At 56.0% G+C, this 22,315-nt stretch overlaps 8 protein-coding genes and 1 non-coding gene across 9 annotated transcripts; 1 reads left to right on the forward strand and 8 right to left on the reverse strand.

Moving 5' to 3' along the window:
- Positions 1 to 51: 51 nt before the first annotated feature.
- On the reverse strand, positions 52 to 3,280 carry SODALDRAFT_382004 (hypothetical protein; the record flags this gene model as incomplete). The annotated part of the gene is made up of 11 exons (XM_028615201.1): positions 52 to 882; positions 994 to 1,855; positions 2,105 to 2,194; positions 2,256 to 2,347; positions 2,446 to 2,482; positions 2,554 to 2,673; positions 2,820 to 2,838; positions 2,933 to 2,938; positions 3,003 to 3,078; positions 3,139 to 3,145; positions 3,257 to 3,280. 11 exons carry the CDS (start codon positions 3,278 to 3,280, stop codon positions 383 to 385), a joined length of 1,833 nt encoding a protein of 610 aa, XP_028462870.1. The 3' UTR covers positions 52 to 382.
- A 358-nt stretch (positions 3,281 to 3,638) lies between these two features.
- Positions 3,639 to 5,185, reverse strand: SODALDRAFT_317626 (hypothetical protein; the record flags this gene model as incomplete). The annotated part of the gene is made up of 3 exons (XM_028609354.1): positions 3,639 to 4,329; positions 4,416 to 4,522; positions 4,607 to 5,185. The coding sequence occupies 3 exons, from the start codon at positions 5,183 to 5,185 to the stop codon at positions 4,080 to 4,082; spliced, it is 936 nt and encodes a 311-aa protein (XP_028462871.1). The 3' UTR covers positions 3,639 to 4,079.
- A 1,440-nt stretch (positions 5,186 to 6,625) lies between these two features.
- On the reverse strand, positions 6,626 to 8,278 carry SODALDRAFT_284785 (3-oxoadipate enol-lactonase; the record flags this gene model as incomplete). Its single annotated transcript, XM_028608483.1, has 1 exon — positions 6,626 to 8,278. The coding sequence occupies one exon, from the start codon at positions 8,276 to 8,278 to the stop codon at positions 6,626 to 6,628; it is 1,653 nt and encodes a 550-aa protein (XP_028462872.1).
- A 128-nt stretch (positions 8,279 to 8,406) lies between these two features.
- Positions 8,407 to 8,805, reverse strand: SODALDRAFT_363754 (hypothetical protein; the record flags this gene model as incomplete). The annotated part of the gene is made up of 3 exons (XM_028614590.1): positions 8,407 to 8,437; positions 8,523 to 8,594; positions 8,675 to 8,805. 3 exons carry the CDS (start codon positions 8,803 to 8,805, stop codon positions 8,407 to 8,409), a joined length of 234 nt encoding a protein of 77 aa, XP_028462873.1.
- A 188-nt stretch (positions 8,806 to 8,993) lies between these two features.
- Positions 8,994 to 9,080, reverse strand: SODALDRAFT_t201. Its single transcript has one exon. It is a non-coding gene; the product is annotated as a tRNA-Cys (tRNA).
- Positions 9,081 to 9,182: 102 nt separating this feature from the next.
- Positions 9,183 to 13,411, reverse strand: SODALDRAFT_363755 (RNA-dependent RNA polymerase; the record flags this gene model as incomplete). Its single annotated transcript, XM_028614591.1, has 3 exons — positions 9,183 to 9,819; positions 9,905 to 10,339; positions 10,437 to 13,411. The coding sequence occupies 3 exons, from the start codon at positions 13,409 to 13,411 to the stop codon at positions 9,183 to 9,185; spliced, it is 4,047 nt and encodes a 1,348-aa protein (XP_028462874.1).
- A 144-nt stretch (positions 13,412 to 13,555) lies between these two features.
- On the reverse strand, positions 13,556 to 16,730 carry SODALDRAFT_363756 (FAS1 domain-containing protein; the record flags this gene model as incomplete). The annotated part of the gene is made up of 7 exons (XM_028614592.1): positions 13,556 to 13,692; positions 13,746 to 13,808; positions 14,507 to 14,613; positions 14,675 to 15,387; positions 15,499 to 16,149; positions 16,344 to 16,478; positions 16,614 to 16,730. The coding sequence occupies 7 exons, from the start codon at positions 16,728 to 16,730 to the stop codon at positions 13,556 to 13,558; spliced, it is 1,923 nt and encodes a 640-aa protein (XP_028462875.1).
- A 1,176-nt stretch (positions 16,731 to 17,906) lies between these two features.
- On the forward strand, positions 17,907 to 18,957 carry SODALDRAFT_337697 (histone H2A.Z; the record flags this gene model as incomplete). Its single annotated transcript, XM_028612718.1, has 3 exons — positions 17,907 to 18,011; positions 18,465 to 18,596; positions 18,769 to 18,957. The coding sequence occupies 3 exons, from the start codon at positions 17,907 to 17,909 to the stop codon at positions 18,955 to 18,957; spliced, it is 426 nt and encodes a 141-aa protein (XP_028462876.1).
- An 836-nt stretch (positions 18,958 to 19,793) lies between these two features.
- On the reverse strand, positions 19,794 to 22,175 carry SODALDRAFT_77280 (hypothetical protein). Its single transcript, XM_028615672.1, has one exon. It carries the CDS (start codon positions 21,690 to 21,692, stop codon positions 20,001 to 20,003), a length of 1,692 nt encoding a protein of 563 aa, XP_028462877.1. The 5' UTR covers positions 21,693 to 22,175; the 3' UTR covers positions 19,794 to 20,000.
- Between the last annotated feature and the right edge of the window lie 140 nt (positions 22,176 to 22,315).

The raw sequence follows: 22,315 nt of genomic DNA on the forward strand, positions 1-22,315 counted from the left end.
AGCGGTAACGATACCGTCTGGTCGCAAAGACACGCCGGCGCATGCAGCATGGCTGGGAACTGGGGGGATTTTCAATAATGGTTTCGCTAGCTGGGTAGCTGCGGAGGACAAGGTGCGCCTAGGAAGCTATAATAATGAAAAGAAAAGTAGGATCGGGAGAAAACATAGGTGAACCACCGTGGAGCAGGTCTCAACGTTCCTAACGCCCGTCCTAACGCCCATCCTAACGCCCATCCTAACGCCCGTTCCATTGACCGTAACCCTCGACAGGACCCTCCAAGAGGGAAAGAAACATACCAGGCAGAGAAAAGAAAAAGAAAAAGAATATTGAAGGAAACGTGCCATCCACATTCGGACCTCCTTCTCCCTTACAGTCTCGACCTCATCGACGGACCAGCACCTCCCGCCCAAAGACGAAATCAAACTTCTCTCCTCTCCCAAAAACGAACATCCCCGGCGGCGTGTCAAAGGGGACAGTATGCGGCACTGCGGTGGCAGAAGTGGCGGTAACGACCTGTCGCCGGGCGGCCCGGGCCGACTTGAACGTCTTGAGAGCGCGGCCAGCGGGAGAGTTCTCGCCGCAAGCAGACGCGAAGCCGCGCTTCTTGTCGGTCTTCTTCTTCGCCGTGGGACAATTCAACATCGGCGCGTGGGCTGTCCGGGGCTCGACGGTATCCCATTGGCAGGCGAGCACCTTGAATTGGACGTCATGCGGGTTCGGATGGCGGTACCGCGTGGTGGTGCTGCGGACTGCGTAGGTACGGAAGTTTTCTTGGACCCAGCTGAGGGTCTGGAAGACGCGCGAGGAGACTGCCCAGTCGTCGCTGTTGGGGGACGATACCTCGAAGAAGGTCCGGTCCTTGCTCCGGAAGCCATGTGGTCCTGTCGCGTGTCATGGTCGGTGCATATGAATGTAATAATTATATTGTACATGTCTGAGACATAGGATATGAAAGAAGAAAAAAGGAAAAAAGAAAGAAAAAAGCAACTTACGTCTCTTTGCAGACGTGTTGGAATCGTCGTCCCGGCGGTCGGCATCCCGGCGGTCAGCAGACTTCTTTGGCAGGATGAGGTAGTCGATAAAGTAGAAGGTCTGTAAGTTGGGAAGCTGCCTTGCCAGGAACTGAAAGACGTGGACGGGGTATGTCCTCTCGGTAAATAGGTCGTGCTGGCGGTGGCAGCGAGAACATGGGTTGCACTTGGTCTCCCACTGATGGCAGTAGGGGATGGCGAGATGGCGGATCCCTTCAAGACCGGGACATTGGACGTCGTGACGGATGCGGCAGCCATTGTAGAAGCGGTCGCTGGACATGTAGTCGAGACAGATGATGTCCCGGGACCCGCGGTCGAGGAAGACGGTATTACCGTCGGGCAACTTGATGCTGGCGGGGTGGTGGACCAGTCGGCGGACGACTTGGGCAGCTTCGACACAGGACGCCGATAAGGTGGACAAGCGGTGATTGGTGCCGACGTAACGAGACAAGTCAGCGCGCGGGTGGGGGTAGATTGGCGCCAGGTGGGCCTTGCGAATCCTGATGGCGGCGTTGGATCTGGAAGGGTGGTGGCCCGCAGTAGCAGTGTCGTCAGTCGGGTGCTGCTGGGCCACCTGAGCGCCGTGGCTGATGTCGGAGTCGATGCTAACGGTGTCGGACGAGACAGCCGAGTCGGGGTCTACGACGACCTTGAGAAAATGCATGCCAGGTTCGAGCATGGCATGTTCCCAGATCTCGTAGCGGAGTTCGGCGGGAAGCGCAGCGAAGCGGGGAAGGGAACGGGCCTCGGGAGGGATGTCGAAGCGAACGGGGGCCGTTGTCCAAGCGGAGGCCATGGTGACGGACGAGGGCAGTGGCCGTGACTGTGACCGTGACCGTAAGGTAAGGCGAGAATGGGGCGTCGCTTAGGAAACCGATGAAGGGAGAGCAGGTCAGAGATAGCACGTGAAGTCGATTCGGTCAAGACGCCAAGCAAGGCAACAAAGGCGTGAAGAAGACCCGCGGATCGATCGATGGGAGCTACACGAGAGCTCTCCGGCGAGGGAAATATGACGAAAAGAAAAAAATCGAGGGTTCGGAGTAAGAGAGAGATCTAGAGTCTAAAGCGTAACTGTAGATGATTGGTGATCCAAGGCCCACCGAACGAGGGGCGAAGTGATGCCGAGGAGAGGTTGGGCGGTGTTGGGACTCGGGGGTTGGAACTTGGAAATGGCCTCAGGACCCCTCTCCTTTCCTTTTCTCTGCCTGGTTCGAACTTCGCACTTTCCTGGCCTTGTGTCGTCGACTGGTCCAAGGGGCCGCTATGATTGAGCTTGAATCTAGTTGGGGGATGCCGGGATTCACGAATCGTTCGCCTCCAGAAGCGACATCAATGGCGGGGTCAAAACGTCAGTCGGTCATGTTGGCCCATTGTTGGGCTTCCAGGGACGTCAAAAGAGGGGGATGATTTCACAGAGTGTGGTCACAATGGGAAGAACGTCCCCGTACGACTGGGAGTGGACAGAATAGAGGGTGCGGCACAATGAAAAAGAATATATGAATGAAGAGAAGGATAGATAACCGGAGGAGGAGAGAGAGGGATGATAGAGAGAATGGAGAGACTGGGGAGAGTGGGGAGAGTGGGGAGAATTGTGTTGAAGCTGTGGAAGTGGAGGTGGAAGTGAAGCCGGGAAGTAGCGACCTGCCAATTAATCACCTGAGCTGTACGAAAGTAAACTGGTAAGGTACGAATATAAGTACAAGTAAAGTACCAGCACAAGAAGGCAAGGTACCTTAGCCTGTCCTTAGGAATGAAGCTTCACCCTCCGTTGCCCTTACTTATCTCACCTTATCCACCGTACTTTCCCTGCTTGTTGAGCATATTCGATAATAACAAGGTCAGCTGCTCATAGAGATCAAACGTTTATCCCCATCATTGTAGGCTGGTATGGAAATCTTACTGCAGCCTGCAGAACCGGTCAGTGAGGTAATGCCACTTGGGGAGTTCAGAACGTATCATATTAGGCATACCTGCCCATGCGGACCGTTGAGTTGGAGGGACGGGACATTTCACGGTGATGGGCCAGGTAGATACCCAAGGTAGGTACTTCCAGGACTTCCAGGCACCCACCTGCCCTGTCCAGCCATTAAGCCCCCGCCCTCTGACGTTCCAGCTGTGGCGCCAGCCACGTGTCTCTGGCTGCGCTATAGTACGAGATACCCGTAGCCAGTACGCACACGGGATACCTTAGGTAAAAGCCCCGGCATATTCAAAAGAGACGTACCAGTGTTTCGTGCATTGAAGACATGATAATAGGTGAGTACGAAATACGGATAGGCCAGTACGTGTACACATTTGGTGGGTGACGTCGCTATTCAAACTAAGTGGGGGCTCCCGTCCGAGGACAGGCCCTTATTAGAGGCTACGGGTGCAACTCCGCTGGAGCACCGATCACCTAGGGGATCGTCCGCTAAGGCTTCTCAACCTTGACCGCTATTATTAGCATGCTGCGCTCCGTCTTTTCGGCCAGCCCGTTGCATGGCCCGGTGCGTATACCTAGGGGTAATACGAAGGTAAATAACTGCCCATGACGGCATACGGACAACCGATAAAGAAAGAAAAGTCCTGGACTGGATGTTTGATAGAATTATACGATAAAATCTTGAGCTTTATTCTCTCAGTCTGTAAATCTTTTGCCCTGCGTTGCATAGTTTGCTTCACAGAAGCTTCCGTTTCTATACGATGATGCGTGGTCTAATTCTATCATAACCTAAAATGCCAGCCGAACCCATATACAGATATACTGATCGCTCCCATGCTACCAGAACGCCAGAAGAATGCAGAGGCTTGTGTGCCGGCACGCCCGAGGAAAAAAAATAAAAGAAAAAGAAACTAATAGCCTCCCAAACGTCCCAAGTATTTTGTACGGCTGGAGAATTCCCTTGCAATACGGTCGGCCATGTTGGATTCAACCGGATTCAACCGACGAGTGCTGTGCTGGTATCATGTTTCGTTGTCGCGACGGGTTTCCCCTTCATGTCGACCATGTCCCGTGAGATCAGAATCGTGGCTCTCTCGTCTCCCAGATGCCATGCAGTCCCGCTCGCTTAAATGCGGTTCGACATGCGGTGGCCGACAGGAACCCGGTAAGCAGGGGGAGCGGGAAGGCGCTCGACGTCGACCGTGGGGGCGCTGCGAGGCTGGCCCTTGCCCTTGCCGAGATAAGGGAAGAAGAAGGCAGGGTGGAAGGCGGTGATAATGGTGACGGCGATGAGAATCATGGCGCCGTCGAGGGCGAGGAAGGTGGCCTCGTTCCGCATCAGGTCGCTTCCCCAGCCAGACTGCATCTCCGGGATACTATCGATTCGGTTAGAAGAAGCTCGGTTAAAGATGGGGGGGCATGGGAAGAAAGAAGAGGGGAAAAAAGAAAGAAAAAGACATACCGGTAGATGCAGCGAATGATGATGAAAATGTACGAAGCAACAATGGCATAGATAAAAATGTGGACCTTCTTGTCCTCTCCAGACGACCCAGAGCGGCCAGCCGCCTTCTCGGGAATAGAGCCGTTCATAGAAGAAGCAGAGCCAGAGCCGGAAGCATAGCCATGACCACCAGGGTATGCGTTAGCAGCCACAGCAGCAGCGTTCTTGACAGCAGTGCGACGACGCCAAAGATAAACGAGCATAAGACCGCCGCAAAACACCATGTTGATCACCTGAAACACGACACCGGCGATCAAGAGCGCGTTGCCCAGGTCCAGCAATGCCGGGTCGGGGATCTCCTCCTCAGTCGCCATGGAAGCGACAACACCGCCGCCCGCCTGGATGATAATCGAAATAAAGTCGGTCCCGACGAAAATCCACGGGTACAGCGCCGGCTTGATAAAAGAGTACTGGGGGCCGTACCACAGGACGAGGTGCTTGAAGGTGACGGAGATGGCGGCGGCGACGAAGGTGGGGCCCAGGATGAGCATGAGCAGCTGCATGAAGAAGCCCTCGAAGTTCCACGGGTTCTCGGCCATGATGGCGCGGCCGACGTAGCCGAGCAGCTCCATGACGGTGCCGATGGCCAGGTACACGCCGAAGGACCAGGCGCGGGACCGCCACGTCAGCCAGCCCTGGGCGAGGGCGTTGAGGCCGAAGGCGACGGCGAAAAAGACGCAGGCGCCCATGGTGAAGTAGTCGCCGTAGAGAGAGGCCTCTACGGGACACATCTCGTTCACCTCGGTACAGGTGTTGAAACTGGGCATCTGTGCGTCGGACATGGTGGGCAGCTGCTTTTGTTATTCGAGGTGTGGTGGAGATTTGTGAGAATATGGAGGGGGTTGTCGGCTCCGAAGTCTTCTGCTTTGTTTCAAGATGCACGCCCAAGGGAAGAATATGGAGAAGAAAGAGATGGGAAAGGGACAAAGGAGAAGACGGGATCAGAGAAAACGGGTTGAGGAGTTCGTTGCTTGAATGGTTGATGTCGAGTGGCTGATAAAACGAGGATGAGAAGTGAATCGAAGCAAGATATATACTCGAAAGGTAAGCCCAAGAGATCAGCAAGTCGGACGTAGCGATGGTTGATCTACCCTACCCCCAACTTCCGCCAACTGACAGGATCCCTCCGAAGGTCATCGACAGGGAACGAGGCTTGGGCTTGACAATGACTGTTGTCCCCGATCCATGTCAGTAACAGAGCAAAAAAACACTAGCAGCAGGGGGGGGGGATCCTCTGGTGGGCAAGACAAATATTGGCATATCCGACCCAAGCCGCTTGTCGACTGCGGTTGGTCAAGCCAAGCATTCCGTTTTGGCTGGCGTTGGGGGTTTGAGGCTCAAGGCGTCGCCGTTCGGCCTTCTCCTATTCCCCGTTCTCCTTCTCGTCCCGCCACGCTCCACCTTGCCCACATCACCCCTGCAGTGAGTAAGCAGGACCGCGTATTTTCTTTCCGCGATGGTGCAGTCAGGGGAGAGGCAGTGAAGCGATTCGACGCCTGGCAAGCCTTGAACCAAACTGCCGGTGCTGGAGAACGCCTCGAAATGCAAGTCAGACGGTTCACTGTTATGCTCCGATGCAGTTGAAGACAGCATGAGAGACGAAGGACATCCGTTGCCAAAACATGGATGCTGACGGGATTTCCTATGCCCACCCTGCACTGCCCATTAGAGCTGGAAGAAAAAAATCCGCGTATCGGACGAGAACTGGTCCCCCCTGGGATCGAAAACTTTTCGAAAGCCCCATAGAAACATGGCGATCATCTCAAACGGGCTTCACCGTCTCGGCGTGGTTGCCATGTGAGAATCGGTGGAGACGCTGGAGTACGCGAAGAGCATAGCACAACTGATGCTGAACGCGTATTAAACGGAGGGTGGAGTCGGTGTTGCCAAAATTGGTTGAAATACCGAGTGCAGGAAATGAGGGAGGAGTGGTTGGGTTGTGGGTTGAGGATGGATACGGAGACTCTCCGTCGGAGACCTGAGAGCTGTGGCACAGCTTCCGGCACAGCCTGGATGACGTAGGCTTCTTCGGTAAGCCTCGTTAGGCGAAAGATACCTACATTTGCATAAACGTCGAATTAGATGCACTTAAAAGCCGTAAGCCTCCTCATGCAATTATACGAGTACGAGCTCTCCTCCATGCTCCGGATCGTATTCCTACCTCGAACGATCTATAGAAACTCCCTCACGGCCTCCCAAAAAGCGTCCGCATCCTCCCACATGGGCAAGTGTCCCGTCTCCGGCACGATGGCCAACCTCGTCCCCTCGGCTCCAAGAGCCCCAGCAAACCCTTGCATAGCCTTCACCAGCGCGCCCTTGCCATCTCCCTCGCCGACAACCAACAGACCCGGCACACTACACTCCCCGATCCGCGGCTTCAAGTCGTAATCCCACAACGCCTGGCAACTATACCTGAACCCTTCCACATCATTCGCCGCAACCATCTCCGTCATGAGGTTCACCAACGTCTCCTTGCCCTCCACGGTAGAAGGGTGAAACCACCTCCCCACCGTCTGCGTCGCCAGCGTCTTGATCCCCGTCCCGCCGTCCGCTTCCGCGACCTCGATCCTATCCTTCCAAGCCTGCGTATTCGCCGCACTGCTCGCGGCATTGAAATCGCACGCCACGAACCTCCCCACGCGGCCCGGGTACCGCAGCGCGAAACTCAGCGTCGTCGCGCCCCCCATCGACACGCCCACCAGCGCATCCAGCCTCTCGATCCGCAGCGCGTCGAGCACCTCGTCCAAATCGGCGGCCAGCACGTCCAGGGTGGCCGGGCGCGGCGGCTTCGGGACGGCGTGGCGGCCGCGCGCGTCGTAGCGGAGGATGCGCAGGTCGGGCCTCTCCGTCTTCAGGATCTGCACCAGCGGGTCCCACATGTGCAGCGACGTGAGGAGCGAGTTGCAGAACGCCACGGTCGGGGCCGCGGGGGACGGGTTGCCTTCGAGCCGGTAGCGGATGTTCAGCCCGTCGGATTTCGTCGTGATGTAGGAGCTGATGCCCGGGTGTCTGTCCCCCGCGAGTGTCGTGGTGGTGGTGGTGGTGGTTTCGTCGCGCGGGCCGGCGACGCCGTAGCTGAAGGCCCGGCCGGAAGACGGTAGGTGGGCGAGGTGCGCCAAGTCCCTAGGTGCGGGGCCGAAGACGTAGAAGAGGGAGTAGGTGCGCCGTTCCTTGGCATCGACGCAGCCGGCCGTCACTTTGGTCCGCCACGGCGTGTCCATGGCGGCTTTATGCTCGGGCCCGCCCAGGCCGTTCTCCCGGGCGTACTCGGTGACGGAGAGGAGGGTCGTCCGGGAAGGGTTGCCGATCGGCGAGGTGCGGAACAGGCGGGTGCGCAGCCACCCCGGCACGCGGGACAGCATGTCGACGTGTTCCTCCTCGTACCACGTCGTGTACTCTTCTTCGGCCTGCCTGTAGTCGTTCTTGACGGTGGTCTCGTTGACGACGAGCTGGGTCCCCTCGGCGTCGGCGTCGGTCAGGGACTCCAAGGGCCGGAAGGCTTCGTTGGATCGCTCGTGCACTAGGTCGTAGATGTCTCGCCGGACGTCGACCTGGCCGATGGTCGCGGCCTCGTGGGCGGAGCGGTGGGCCCGGAGGTCGGTGTACTCTTTGGTCTCGAGCAGGGCCGTGTCTGTGACGTCGTAGACGGCGAGGTAGGTCGGTTCCTTGTTGTCGGTGGCCCGGTAACGGAACCCGTTGGGGAAGATGTGCGCGAAACGGAGGCGTGTCGGTCCGTGTTCGTTGTTGTACCATTCGTGGAATTGCGCTTCCGGGAGGTCCGGCTTGGGCTGCATTTTAACGTAGAGTAAGCCGGGCGTTGCCATCTTGTCTGATTTCTTCTTTTTCTTGATTGTTTCGTTTCGTCTTTATATCCCTAATATTTTGCTTTTTTACTCCCTCGGGGGGAGGTGTTCAAGGAAGAAATCAAGCAACGACGAGTGTGCCTGCGGGGTTAGAACCAAAGAATTGACGACAGGCGTGAACTTGTCATTCAATTGATGAATCAATCAATGCACTGAATAATGTCCGATGGTGGCTATTTATTGGTATACGTATCTATTTATAAACATCTCCCGTTCTTCGTTCCCGGCCATGTGATCATCCGAACGAGCAAGATTCGGGACGGAAGGGGGTTGTTTACTTTGTCAAATTCAAGTAAATAAAGAGGGGAAAAGAAGAAAAAGCAGCATCGGCAATTGATTCGGATCATGATGACTAACGACGGGAGACCAAGCCGACGTGGAGTTGAGTTCGGTGAAACTGGGAATAACAAGGAAACACCGAGAACGCTCCGCTCGGTGAGGTCGGTGTACTTTACCCTCTTCGCCATCTGCATACAAGAAGAAGACATAGTGCACCAACAGCGCCTCGTCGGCAAAAGAAAAATTAAAATTAGCAGAAAACAAGTGAAGCATATAAAAAGACAAGACATACCGTGTAGATGTGGTAGTCCTGTTAAGTTACTAGTTGCAGGGGAGAGGGGATCCTGCAGGGCAGCGGAGCCTCCAGCGCCGGTCAACCCACTGCTTAAAAAAAAAAAGTTCTGGAGGCGATTCGAACGCCTGACCTATCGCTAACTATTCCGAAGAACTGCAGGCGATTGCTCTACCCCTGAGCTACCGGAACTCGATTGTCCTTATGCGAACTGCCGACTGCTCTTCAATCCTTCAGGGTATCTCGTGATTCTCGTACAAAACAACCACCTTCAAACTGCTACTTCCACCGTTTTTACAAATACTGAGTAAACCCGTAATTCTGAAAATGCCCCGGGTCGAAACCGCACGGGTTGTCCCCATACTGAGGGAATATCGCCGGCCCGCCGCTGCTGACCCCGACAAATCCACCACCACCCCCCATAACCCTCAAGCTCCCACCCCTAAGGCGATTGACAAACGCCGTCATCTCCTTAAGCAGGCAGCTCGCGGCAATGACCCGAAAACTCTGCATCCCGGCTAGCTGCTTGTACTCCGCCTCGTTGCGTTTGACCATCCCCACGTCCAGGCACGCGAAAGCCAATTCCAGCGCGTCTTTCCCTGGTGCCAACGCCGCCGCCACCAGGTCGTCGGCATCGTCGTCGTCGTCGTCGCCGGCGTCGTGGTCGATATCTGTCCCCTCGTATCTGGAGCCGTCTTGCTGCTGTTGCTGCTGTTGCTCCGCGTCGCGGCTCCGTCGCCGAATAAGACCAACCAGCATAGCTGCGATGCGGTCAAACTCCTCCTTGAGCTTGCTCGAGTTGTCCTTCTGCCTCCGCGTCTGCGACCCGCTCTTATTAAAGATGGTGCCGCAAAACACCTCCACTTCCTGGAGCATCTTCATGTGGTTGTCCGAATACTTCCACATGGCGCTGTGTACCGCCTCTTCGTATCTGCGCGTGTCATCCTCGGTCAGTCTTCTTGCCTCTTCTCTTTCCATCCCACTGTGCCGAGTGCGATCCACTCCCGGTCTTTCACAACCGAGCGGAACAAGACGACGACAGACGGAGCGAGAAGAGGGAAGAGGGAAGAGGGAAGAAGGAAAAGCAGTCGTAAACCCACATGTCGCGCAATCGCCACGCCTCCTCGCGCTTCTTCCGCCACGTGATCCGCCCCTGCACATACTGGTGCAGCTTACGCCGCATCAAGGCCGTGAACTGCGTCCAGAGCTCCGGTCCCTCCCGCTTCTCCCCGACGCGGCAGATGTCGTCGTCCCAGATGCGCTTCTCGTCCACGTTGCGGTATAACCTCCCCAAGATCTTCTCCGACTTGTAGTACTCGTAGTTCGATCGAAACGCGTCTTCGCCGCCGTCCTCGTCCGCGTCCGCGTCCGTGTCGTCGCGTGCGGCCGGCTTTCCCAGAAAGTCGATGTGGTGTCGATCGTGAAGGATCGCCGGAGGGGCAGGCGCAAGACTAGGGGGCACGTTAGCAGGTTTTCCAGGCGGAAAAAAGGAAAAAGGAAAAAAAGGAAAAAAAAGAAAACAAAAAAGAAGAAAAAAAGACAACATACAAATCAGGCCGGAACTTGCCCGCCCTAGGCATACTAGTCACATCCACCGGCTGCCCCGTCTTGGAGAAATCAACAGCGGTAGAATGCAACATGGCAAGCCGGAGACAATCCGGGTCCAGCGTCCCCTCGTCCCTCTGGTCCGACAGCACGAGGTGGCGCGTGGCGATCATGCCCAGGACGTCCGACTTCATAAAGTCCACAAACCAGTTCGCCATGTCCTCTCGCGTCACCTCCCTGTCCAGCGCCTGCGCCGTGACCCGCGGGTAGTCGGCCGGGCTGCAGCTCCGCCCCGGCCAGCACCCGCGGTCCCAGATGACGTTGTACAGGTCGCCGTCGAGGTCCCCGCCGCTGAGCTGGCTGGGCAGGTCGCGCGTCCCGCGGCGGCTGAAGGCGATGCAGTTGCGCAGCGCCCGGAGCGGGTGGCCCGCCGGCGGCGTCCGCATCTCGGCGAGCTGGATGTCGCCCGGGTGCAGCGCCGGGGAGCGCGTGACCAGGAGCCAGCCGTCGGCGGCCAGGGAGTCGTCGATGAGGGACGTGCCGAACCGGCGGTGGTGGTCCCTGTCGAACGTCACGTACACCTCCCCTTCCCCCAGGAACCCGGTCTCGTCCATGACGCCGAACAAGGTCACGCCCTTGGGCACGGGGATGCGCGCCTTGTGCTTGAGGAGGCGGAGCTCGCGCAGGACGACCGACTCGACCACGGTCCGGAGGAAGTCGTCCATGCGGTAGTCGATGCCGTACTTGTCCAGCGTCTTGATGAAGGTCGAGAGGTAGAACCCGTTGCCGATACCCTGGAGCTGGAGGAAGGTGCCCGTGTTGTAGGCGTCGGCGGTCACGGCCCGGAGCCGGTTGATCTCGCGCGCCTGGAGCGAGAGGAACCAGTCGTCCGACACCCCCATGTCCTCCAGGATTTTGATCACCTGACGATTGAGGACGAACCGGAGCGGCTTGGTCGCTGCGTCGCAAATTTCGAGGTTCTCTCGGTCCTCGCTGGGGAACTTGATCATCGAGTCGCGTACGTGGATGGAGCGGCCGGGGACGACGGTGTTCAGGCAGAGCATCCCCTTGGCGCCGGCCCAGCGGATTTGCAGACCCGTGGGCGCGACGCCGCCGCCGAGTCGCGCCCAAATCACATCGAGCGCGTCCTGGGAAATAAAGCCGACGCCATCACTGAAGACGCGTTCGCCATCGTCCGACTTGACGTCCGGGATGGTGTAGGCGTTTATGCCGTCGTTCAGTAGGGAGACATAGGAAGGGGTTTCAGAGAAGGCCTGCCCTATACGGGCAGCACACCTGGCGGGGACACGGATCTGTTTGAAGTCGCCGAGGGAGCGGATGATGACACCGTACGTCTGCAGCTCGCCGTTCTTGTCCACGAAAGGAGCGGAGAACCAAGCAGAATGGGAGCGCAGCGACGAGTGCGAGAAGCCCAGAAAGGAGTAGACTCGCCCGGCCACCGGGACGCCATTGATGAGGACCTTGCGAAACCTCTCGAAGATAATGTCGTTGGACACTTTGGGCGAGAAGAAGAGGTCGTCGCCGTTCTCGTCGCAGAACTGGACCCGGAGAAAGAACTCGGAGAAGTCGGGGAACTTGCGGAGGATGCGGTTCATCGGCTCCGGATCGGGCCCGTGGAGGGTGATACGCGTCGGGGTAACAGTGGCCTTGAAGATGTTGACACGCTGGCCCGAGTTTTCGGCGGTGGGCAGGGGAGCCGGCATCAAGGCCTCATCCTGGGCACTGCGAGACTCCTTGCGCAGGATGCGATGCATGAGTTGATCGGCATCGAGTTCCGAAGGAGAAATTCCGGGGTACGGAAACGGAATCGTCTCGTACAGGGCCTTCATCGACTCTTCCGAGACGGGATCCGGTCGACGACTTCTTCGCGCTTTTTCGAAGGCGGTCCGAATTCGTTTGAGGAGTCGGGCTGCGACGAACGGGTGCAGATAATTATTCCAGACCCAGGCTTGGCATTGAAACAGGAGGCGGAAGGGGACCCTCTTCTGGCGTTCGCATGTCTCCAGGTCCTGCTGAAAGGCCCTGTAGGACGTCTCGAAGTCGTCGTAAAGAGGACGCGGGGTTCGAACAATGGGCAAACCTGCATGATACAAGGTGAAGAGCTCCTGTCTTTTCAGCTGGGTCATGACGGAATGCTTATGTGCGTCAACTTCCATAATGTCGATCCGATAGACCAAACAGTGCGGTACGTAGCGGCCATGGGCAGGCGCGTCGGGTATGTGAGTGACGCGCCGGAGGGCCTTGCCCCTGTTCGAGGCGGGGGAAACGGACAAACGCTGCATCAGCTCTGCGGCGGTCTCCGGGGCAAAGATGCGCGGAGCCTCTCTGAGGACAAGTGTGAAGCTGGAGGCCTTGGAATCGAAGATGGCATGTTCCATGGTATCGTAGGGAATACGAAGGATGGTCCCCGCGGCATGCTGGGAGCGGAGGACGAGCATCTTGCTGTAGAACTTGACGATTCCGAGAAAGTCGCAACGACACTCGTCAACAAAATAGAGAGTCCCGGGGGAGGAAGGCAGAAAGAGGTGGCCGCAGGCCAGGCGGGACGTGGCGAGCGTGACAGCAGGCTGGGTCTCCTCTCTACCGGGACCTGCGCTGATCCGTTCGTCCAGGCGGTAGTGCAGGGACCGAAGATGGAAAGGGTCTGGGGTCTTGTTGCTCATGGAGACATAGACGGGCGTATTCATGAGGAAGAGACGGGCAATGTCGCGGGAACGGCCAAATCGACGACTTGAGGAGGATAGCGCGTCGGCGGGTGTGACGGCCTTTTTGCCATGGCGGTTGAGAAAGGCCTTGCCGTCCTGTTCTTCGAGGAAAACAACAAAGCCTATGGTCTTCCCGCGAGCGGTCGTACACATCCAAGCAAGGATACCCAGAGCGTTCATGTAAGGCTGAAGTTGGGCGGAGAGATTGCGATCCCCGAGATCGCGGGGGACGTTTTTCATGATGACCTCCATGTTGGGTTAAAGGAGAGACGACAAGGACGAGAAGGACGAGAAGGACGAGAGACGGAGGGTGGCTAAGGAGGTCAAAGAGAAAGGGGGAAACGAGATGTTTACATTAGCAAACAACCCCCCAGAGAAAACAAGGCTTCTGGTAAGCTAGGATTGGTGGAAGAGAGAGCCCGGGTCTTCTTGAATTCGGCCCAGGGAGGGCAGGCTGCAGACTGCGAGTGGTGGTGGTGGTGGTGGTGGAAATGAGGGGAAGTGAATCTGATCGGCCTCCGGCATAAAGTGCGCTGGCTGTGTTATTGTCGTCTAGTCGATTCGTAGGCTCTTGATCTCGCGTCACTTGGTCGTCTCAGCCTCCATACCGTCATTTGGTGTTTCTTCGTCTCCATGAAGACCACCACAGCTAAGAGTCGTGCTCCTGGATCGCGGCTACCGTAACTGATTTCGTGTATTATGCATATGCCCGCAGCAGAGTCGAGCAAAGGGGAAGGCAGACAGCACGCTCGGTGGGTAAATAGCTGTCTTCTTTCTGGGGCCTGATGGCATAAGGAGGGGAAATGAAGGATGAATTAGTCGTGATGATAGAGGAGAGGAGAAAGCGCCATGGATGACGGGTTGGTGTTGTGGACGTGCGATATGTACCAGTACCCCTTACTCTGTGCTCTATGGTGGGTTCTCGGTATGAAGGTACGTATCTCGTAGGTAAAGCCCTCACCGACGACCGTGCACACGCTAAGAGAAGACGATCATAACTTCGTATTGGAAGATAAGGTACTTTATTGTTACCGAGGCACAAGCAGATATATAGTACGATACGGAGTACAAATTAGTATCGTGGACGTTCGTAAGGTAAGGTACCTGCAGGTACCTTAGGTATTGCAAGGAACTCTCGTCAGAATACCAGGTACGCAGAGATCACGCACTTGCCCCTTACCTTACCTCAAGGTACTTACCTAAGGTGACAAGGTGGTTCTCTTCCTGTCGTCGATATGTACCCGAATGCCTTGGAGAAACAACGAAGGAAGCTCAGTGCCTATACCTCAATGATGATCGTCCGAAATGTCATGTCGCATATACGCTATATCTGTGGAAAAGACTGACAATGGCCAAGCCGGCCATCCCATATGAACTTGATATACGTCCTCCGCACATCATCTTTGTAAACTGGAAACTCGAATCCCTCTTTGCTTGCTTTCCGTCTTCCACCACTCATCAATGCGTCGCAGTTTCGTCCAAACAGCTCGCAGCTCAACTCACAGTCCGACTCACAGCTCAAAGGAAAAATCTTCATCGTCCTCCTCAACAAGCGGACCCAACCGAGCCTTGATATCCTCAACATCAACCTCACCACCCCAAAGAAGCTCCTCCTCCTCGGCATTCACCTCTCCCTGTCGGCCAGCGCCAGGCGTCCGGTGCGGGAACAAGACCCTGTCAACGACCTGAATGACGCCGTTGCGCGCCACCCCATCCTGCACGCCGACGTGGACATAGCCGTTCACCTTGACATCGATGAGCCCCCCCCAGCGAGTGATGTCGACCGCAATGTTCTTCTCGTCGAGCAGGCTGGGCATGTCGACATGGTAGTGACGCAGCCCATCGGCCTCGACGCCGTTCTCGTCCCGGCCGACCGTCACCACGTGTTCGGCGTCGGCCGCCTTGGCGCGGTAGAAGGCGTCGCTGTAGAGCGTCTCGTTGGCGACGATCTGGTACTTGAGCAGGGCGCGGAGGTACTTGAGCCCGTGCTCCGAGTTGAAGAGGAAGGCGTTGGCGGAGGGCCCGAGGCGGGCGAAGGCCTGGTTCGAGGGCGCGAACACGGTGCTGCCGCGCATCTTGACGTGGTGAATGAACGACACGAAGTCGGTCTTCTCGTAGGCGAGGAGGAGGGTCGAGAACTTGGACGGCACGAGGGAGAGGACGCGGCCGACCATGGGTGGGGGGACGAGGATGTGCTTGACTGCGTGGATGACGCCGTTTTTGGCGCGCTGGGAAGAGGAAGAGAGGAAGAGAGTCAGCCTTTTCTTCCTTTCTTTTCCTTTTGGTTCTAGAAAGAAAAAAAAGAGAAGGGGAAAAAAAAAAAGATATAATTGACTTACAATGTCGGCTTTGATAACCTTGTTGTAAAAATTGACAGTCACACCAAACAGACCAACACGGGTGCGCAGACGCTGCGGCTCATCGTCCAGCCAAGCCTCGTCCAAGGCGGTAGGCAATGTATGAGTGACCAGGAGGCGCGGGGCCGGGTAGAGACCAACACCGATGTGATACCGCAGCAGGGCATCGACAAAGTCGCGACTGGGCTTCTTCCCGTGGTCGGGGATGCGCTCAAAGGCCGCGTCGACGGGGACGAAAAGCGTGTAATTGGCCTTGGTGGAGTTGAGGAGCTGGACAACCGAATCGTGCTCGTCGACGAGGGCCGCGAACTTTTTCGTGTGGTCGCTCGCCTTGATGAGCTGGTAGATGGTCAGGTTGGAGGTCTTGTGGTGGTGATGGTGGTGGCCCAAGACGTCTGCGTCCGCGTCTTCGCTGCCTAGGAGGTTATCCAGGGTCGACTGCACTGCGTCGCCGGCGTGTGAGAGGATGTCCTCGACGCCCGAGGTGAAGGCGTCCAAGTCATCCTTGAAGGCGGAAGCGACCTTGCCGATCGACTCTTTAGACGGGACAATGTTCTCCCATGTCTGGACGTCGCTGAGGTCCGGGAGGACGATGGCAGACGCAATAGTCGCCAAGGGGAGGACGGAGGTGAACTTCATCGTAACGGCGAGTTGTTCGGAGTTCCCGTACCATACAAGAGATGGCAAAAAGCTACTTTACTTTAGGCCTGGCATGAAAAGGGAGAAAGATGATGATGATGAAAAGAAATACCCACGGAATATTCTGAGACGAAATAGAATATTGGGGAATGGAATGGGGGGAGACAGACCTACGGAATATTACTTACAAATGAGCCGCGGTTCGATCGGGGGGCCAGAGCTGACGTCAACGAGCTCTCTGCCAATCGGACGCAGCTACAACGTGCAAAAGATACGAGGGATGCGAGGATGGCGAGGAGGAAGAAGAAGGGTGTTTCCGGGGGCTGCCCGGGAGTGAGTTGTGAGATCAGATCAGCGGTGATGAGGTCGAGATTCAGCACCGTCGGATGTGTCGGATGTGTTGGATGTTGTTATGATTGGACTCTGTTTTACGGATACTTGGAATCGGTTTCGTAAACGGTAAGGGATGGATGTTGATCCAGGTGATGGAAGGCGAACGTCCCAAAGTCCCCCCACCGGCAACCCTCCGTTCGATTGCCCATGGCCCCATCTCTGTCTCTCTCCCCTGACCTCATTATGGGTCGTAGTCGTAGTGGATATGACCGGGGGTCTTATTAAGCCCGATCCCGAGGCCGGGTACACGTACAACGTATTAATTACATTACTAAGTTATACTTTATCCCTCTGGATGACATCTCCGTACCTAGACCTAGCCACACCATACCATTATTGCATCACGTGGTATGCCACGAGCCACACATCTGTGCCATAGTGGTCAAACTCCCAAATCCATTGACGCCAGGTCTCTTCACCAACTCCAGATCGTCACCCAAAGCCTCGAACTACGACCACCATCTTTGCCATGGAGACCGTCACAAGGGCCCAAGCCAGGTTATGGCTGATTACACTTCTTCTGAAGACGACTTATTGCCGGACTTTATCAGTCCCTTGAGCAGCTCTGCACCATGATGCATCGAGCCGCTTCATGGCATGGCATGTGTATCCGGACGGATATCACGTACTGCGGATAGCACGTCCTAGCCTCACTCACAGCTCCTTCCTGGGGCAACTAGCGGGGAACCCTCTTGTCTCTTCTTACGACAAAGTTGAACCTTGTCCTCCCGTGTCCACTCATCAGAGGGGAGAGACATGGCCGACTTGCCCTTCTCCTTTCCGCCGCCGAAGACGCCATCATCCATCACCCGTCTGGGCCTCCGTATCCGGCGATACTTCGGATAATCTCCACGGTACAATGTATGTACCTAGGTACGTACATATTACCTACCTTATCTAAGGTATTGCAAAGTCACGCTAAAAACCCCCAAAAGAAGAACAACAGAACGAACGACCTGAATCAGCAGAGTTTCGAGAGGCTCGAAGCCAAGTCCACTGTCGTCGCTGCCTGTCACCAAGTGTTTTTTTTTTTTCTTTTTCTTCTTCTTCTCGTCCCTCTTTTCGACTCCACCGTCACCACCGCCCGCCACCACCCACCATCCACCCTCAACACCTCCATCGCTCATCGCATTCGACGCCAAGTTACAGCAAGAAATAAAAAATTCATTCCAACGACACCAACACCAACAACAAAAACAACAATTAACATCCCACCCTACATCGATTTTACCACGTTTTCCCCCCCATTTTCATCTCGCCATCGACAGGCGTTACTTTGTTATCGATTCATCCAACCACGAGCTTCGACGCGCTTTTATCTCGAATTATAATAATTCATCCCCGAAAAAAACCACAAAATGGCTGGAGGCAAAGGCAAGTCGGGAGGCAAGACTTCAGGCGGAAAGGCTTCGGCCGATGGTCCCAAGAAGCCGCAGAGTCATTCTGCTCGCGCCGGTCTTCAGGTATGTCACGTCTCTCCCGCCCGTTCTTTGACTCTTTTCGTACCTTATCTTCCCTTTTTTTACCTTGATATTCCCGACGCGTTGCAAGCCGTCTCCCACCTCGTCCATCTTTCGCATCCCTTTAGATTTCCGCGCAAACGACCAAACGACCGACGTCTCTTCTGACCCGACCACTTTCACCAATTTTGACGCGTTCAATATCTGGTCATCACCTCAGCATGTCTTCACCAATATCCGCGCGATCAACCTGGCGACCACCTACGTGGCTCGGCATCATTGCGCGTCACCGCCATCCCTCCGTCCTCTTGAGACGACCAAAAAATAATGGAAAAAAAAACCCTCTTCTGCGCGACATGGACGAGGTGGCCGGGCAGCAGACATAAACGCAAAACTCACACCATGCCATGCTTGCACATCCCGACTTCGTCTCCTGCTGACTCCCATGACTTTCAGTTCCCCTGCGGTCGTGTCAAGCGATTCCTGAAGGCCAACACCCAAGGCAAGATGCGCGTTGGTGCCAAGGCTGCCGTCTACACCACGGCCGTCCTCGAGTACCTAACCGCTGAAGTACTCGAACTTGCAGGCGTAAGTTCACTTCGCCGTCTTTCCGTCGTTCTGCTGTCGGGTTCAATTTTTGCGTCGCAATCTACGGATACGTGGCTGCCTAGCGACTCCTCCTTTTCCCCCATCCTTTCTCCTCTCTTCCCACTTTCGGGTCAAGCACGTGACTAACTGTTCGCTTTCTCTCATCCGACAGAACGCCGCCAAGGACCTCAAGGTTAAGCGTATCACCCCTCGCCACCTACAACTCGCCATCCGCGGAGACGAAGAACTCGACACCCTCATCCGCGCCACCATCGCCTTCGGCGGTGTGCTGCCCCACATCAACCGCGCCCTCCTCCTCAAGGTCGAGCAGAAGAAGAAGGCGAAGCAAATCGAAGCATAGGTGGCTACTCAGCAGCACTTATACGATGACGGCGTATGACACCCTGATACCGATGTGCTGGGTGTTCTCTTAATTTTGTTCTTTTCTGTTTTTGTTTCACAAACGATGGGTTGGCTGGGTCCGGGTTCAGTTTCATATCGATACGCCTTTTTTTTTTTTCTGCTTTTTCTTTTTTTCCCGCTGGTTGGGGCGACGGGAGAAGTTACCAGGATGGACGGTTGGAACAAAACAAGGCGCTCGTGCTGGAGACGGATGAAATGAAACGAGGGCCGGATGGGGGCCGTGATGGGTTATAACCTGTCGAACAGCAGCACCCGGGGGGGTGGGACGCACAACGAGATCCAGCTGAAGCGGCAGCGAACAGCCAACTCTCCTGTATACGATGGCATGGCTTTCGTCGAGTTGGTCTGCCGAATTTTCTCGCCCTGATATCGCCGGCTCGGGATGGCGACTGAGCATCGACGCGATGCGAACGGGTGGGTGGTACAGCTACCGAACCATCTGCGGTGTCTCCCGCCGTATTCTTGTCCTGTCCCTCTCAACCTAGGATTCGATTTGTACAACAACCAAGGTTCCCGAATTATTTTTCCCCTCTTTATTTCATCGCCTAAACTCCCCCCGCGGGACATACGTGGGGGTTGATAGGATCATTAGGTAGATGAATCCAATGTACAGACAAAAAGGAGAAAAAATAAAGAAAAAAAGTGGTGGAGATGTCGCTGTGTTTATTATTATGCATGAGTGGTGAAGATCATGACCCCTATCTAACTGATATGGGTCGCTATATGATGAGCGTTGCGTCCGCCTCATCTAGTCCATGCATCTTTTTTTCTCCTCCGAAACGCCAGTGCTGTCAGCCAGAGTTGAGATGCAGTAATAACGAAGCAAGAATTTCATCTTCTTCGTCCGTTCGCTTGACCAAGTGTCATAAAGTCACCCCATTAAAGACACCGCCCCTCGCTGTCCCTGTTGTCCAAGTTCCCCCCCCGGCTGTCAGAGCTGTCCCAGTTCCATATCATTACCACATTACCTCCCGTCATTGCTCAAAAGAAGTCATCATATCCCCCCGTCATGTCGGGTCCCTGGCCGAGGTTCGGGATCTTGTTCAACCAGTCACCCAATTCCATTTGTGCATCCCGGACAGCAACCTGCTCTCCGGCGCCCCAGAAAACAGAGAGGGCATCACTCGGCTCGAAACTCGCACCCGTACAGGCCGTGGCCGCCATGTCTGCCGTGGTCAACCCCAGGTCCAGCCCCGACTTGGAGTAGTCGTTCACGTAGTTGTTCTCTCCTCCTGCTCCTGCTCCTGCTCCTGCTCCTCCTTGCTCTTGCCCTTGTCCTGCTTCCCCGCCTTGTGCGTCGCAACATGGGCCAACGTCTGGTTCGCCTTGGCTTTGCGACTGGTTTGTCGAATCATCGCGGTCCTCCTCGCACCAACTCCCGGAACACGACGACGAGGCCGAGGACGATGGCGGGCTGGGGTTGGAAGAAGGCGACGGCCACGCCACGGAAAGGGCGGCCTGACGGACTTGGGCGTCGTCATGCGCTCCTCCTCCCCCTCCTCCTCCATCCGCCATGTTCCCCACGCCCACGCCCACGTCCGCGTCCCCCATGCAAATGTTGCCTCCTAGTCCGTCCACTCCCTGGAGCACGGGACTCGGCGGCGAGGCCACCCCTTGTTCGTCTTTACCCGCGAGGGAAGGGATGCGTGCAAGGACGTAGCCTTCCAGCCCTCCCGCCCCGGGGCCGTCCTGGAAGCCGACCTCGTTCCACCACTGCTCGCCGTCCTGCTGCTGCTGTCGCTGCATCATATACTGCAGCATCTGGCGTTCCTGCTCCTGTAGTTCCCTTTCTTGTTGCCGCTGCAGCTCCTCCGCCTCCCTCTTCCGTCGCGCCTCCTCGTGTTTCCTCCGACGGACGCACTCCCCGGGATAATCGCACGCAGCCTCGCATCCTCCCGCCTCGGCATCGTGGTGGTCGAAATAACCGTGCGCGTACGCATGGGCGAGTAAACCCGTCTTCTGGCGGTAAGACCGGGGGGAGGAGGACGAGGAGGACGAGGAAGGGCGCAGGCCCTTGGAGGAGGCCTGCTTCTGCTTGGTCTTGGTCCGCCACGCTCTAAAGTCCCTCCACCCCGCGAAGTCGAATTCCGTCGGTCTGGGCTTCGGGTTGTTTCTGTCGCACAGGCGGCGGCGCGAGCATTCGAGGCATCGTTGCGTGCAGGCGAGGCGCTGTTTCGTGTGGCAGCCGTGGCATTTCCACAGCCAGGGTCGAGTGGGCGGCGGAGGCGTAGGCGTAGGCTGAGGGAGGGGGTGTGTCGTCTCCTGCATGGCGCAGGGGTTGGGGGTGCCCAGGACGGGCGATTCGGGGAGGCTCTGCATTGTGACGGTTTGTTTCTGTGCCGGTCGTGTAGTAGGGAGAGTCTGAATTGTGAGGGTTTGTTTCTGTGTCGCTGGTTCTGCTGGTTCTTTTGGTTGTGGAGAGGAGGAAGATGAAGTGTTGGCCGATGGGTTAGTCGATGGGCTAGTCGATGGGCTGGTCGATGGGGAGCCAGGTTCCGCGGAACTCATCGTTTCGGGGGGAAGTAGGCCACGCAGATGTAGGCGCGCAGGGGGGTACAGCTTGGCTTTAGGTTTCGTATCTGGCGTCCGCGAGGGGGAGGCGTCGAGTGGCTGACTTAAGCTCGCGCAGGGCGCAGAAATGGATATCATGGGTCGTGATGAGGTTTGCGCCATTTCGTAATATGGCCAGCCCGCCAGCGGGACAGCCAATTGAAGGAACCAAATCAGATTCTAAGACCTTCTTCTCTCCTTTTCCTCTCTTCGGTCCCGAGCGGTGAGAAGACGGTCTGATTATTAGGGTGATAGATGCCGTGACGTAGGGAAAATGGCGTATGACTACTAAGGTAGTAGAAGGGGAAAAGCAAAGCCCAGTGGCAAGATCCCGAAAAAGATACCTAAGGTAGGACGTCAAGGGTTATCGATAAGAAATTTGATAAGGATAACGATAAGGATGCCGATAACGATGAATAAGGAGCAAAATGGAGAAGAAGCTGAGGTAGAATAAATTCCTTGAATAAAAGGGAAGATGAGAACTTGATGTACGAAAGAGAGAAAAGAATGTAAAGAGTCAAGCTGGTCGAAAAATAGTAATCAAGTGCTGCCACCGCCCGTGTCGACAATCCTAGAGTAAAATAAGAGCCCAAAAATAAACGCTTGCAGCAAACATCCGCATAAAGGAAGCATAGCCCCTTCGCCCAGCTTGCTCATTCCCTATATATCTCTCAAGGGCGTCCTGTGCAGTATCATCGTTGTCCTACCAATAACGCTTCTAGTACAACATCCGCAGAGTTTACCCA

The sequence above is a fragment of the Sodiomyces alkalinus genome (assembly GCF_003711515.1).
Source record: "Sodiomyces alkalinus F11 unplaced genomic scaffold SODALscaffold_12, whole genome shotgun sequence".
NCBI lineage: Eukaryota > Fungi > Ascomycota > Sordariomycetes > Glomerellales > Plectosphaerellaceae > Sodiomyces > Sodiomyces alkalinus.

What these genes read in the sequence shown, in the direction of transcription:
- SODALDRAFT_77280 (XM_028615672.1), bottom strand. Translation starts at nt 21,692, where the DNA reads ATGGCGCAAACCTCATCACGACCCATGATATCCATTTCTGCGCCCTGC.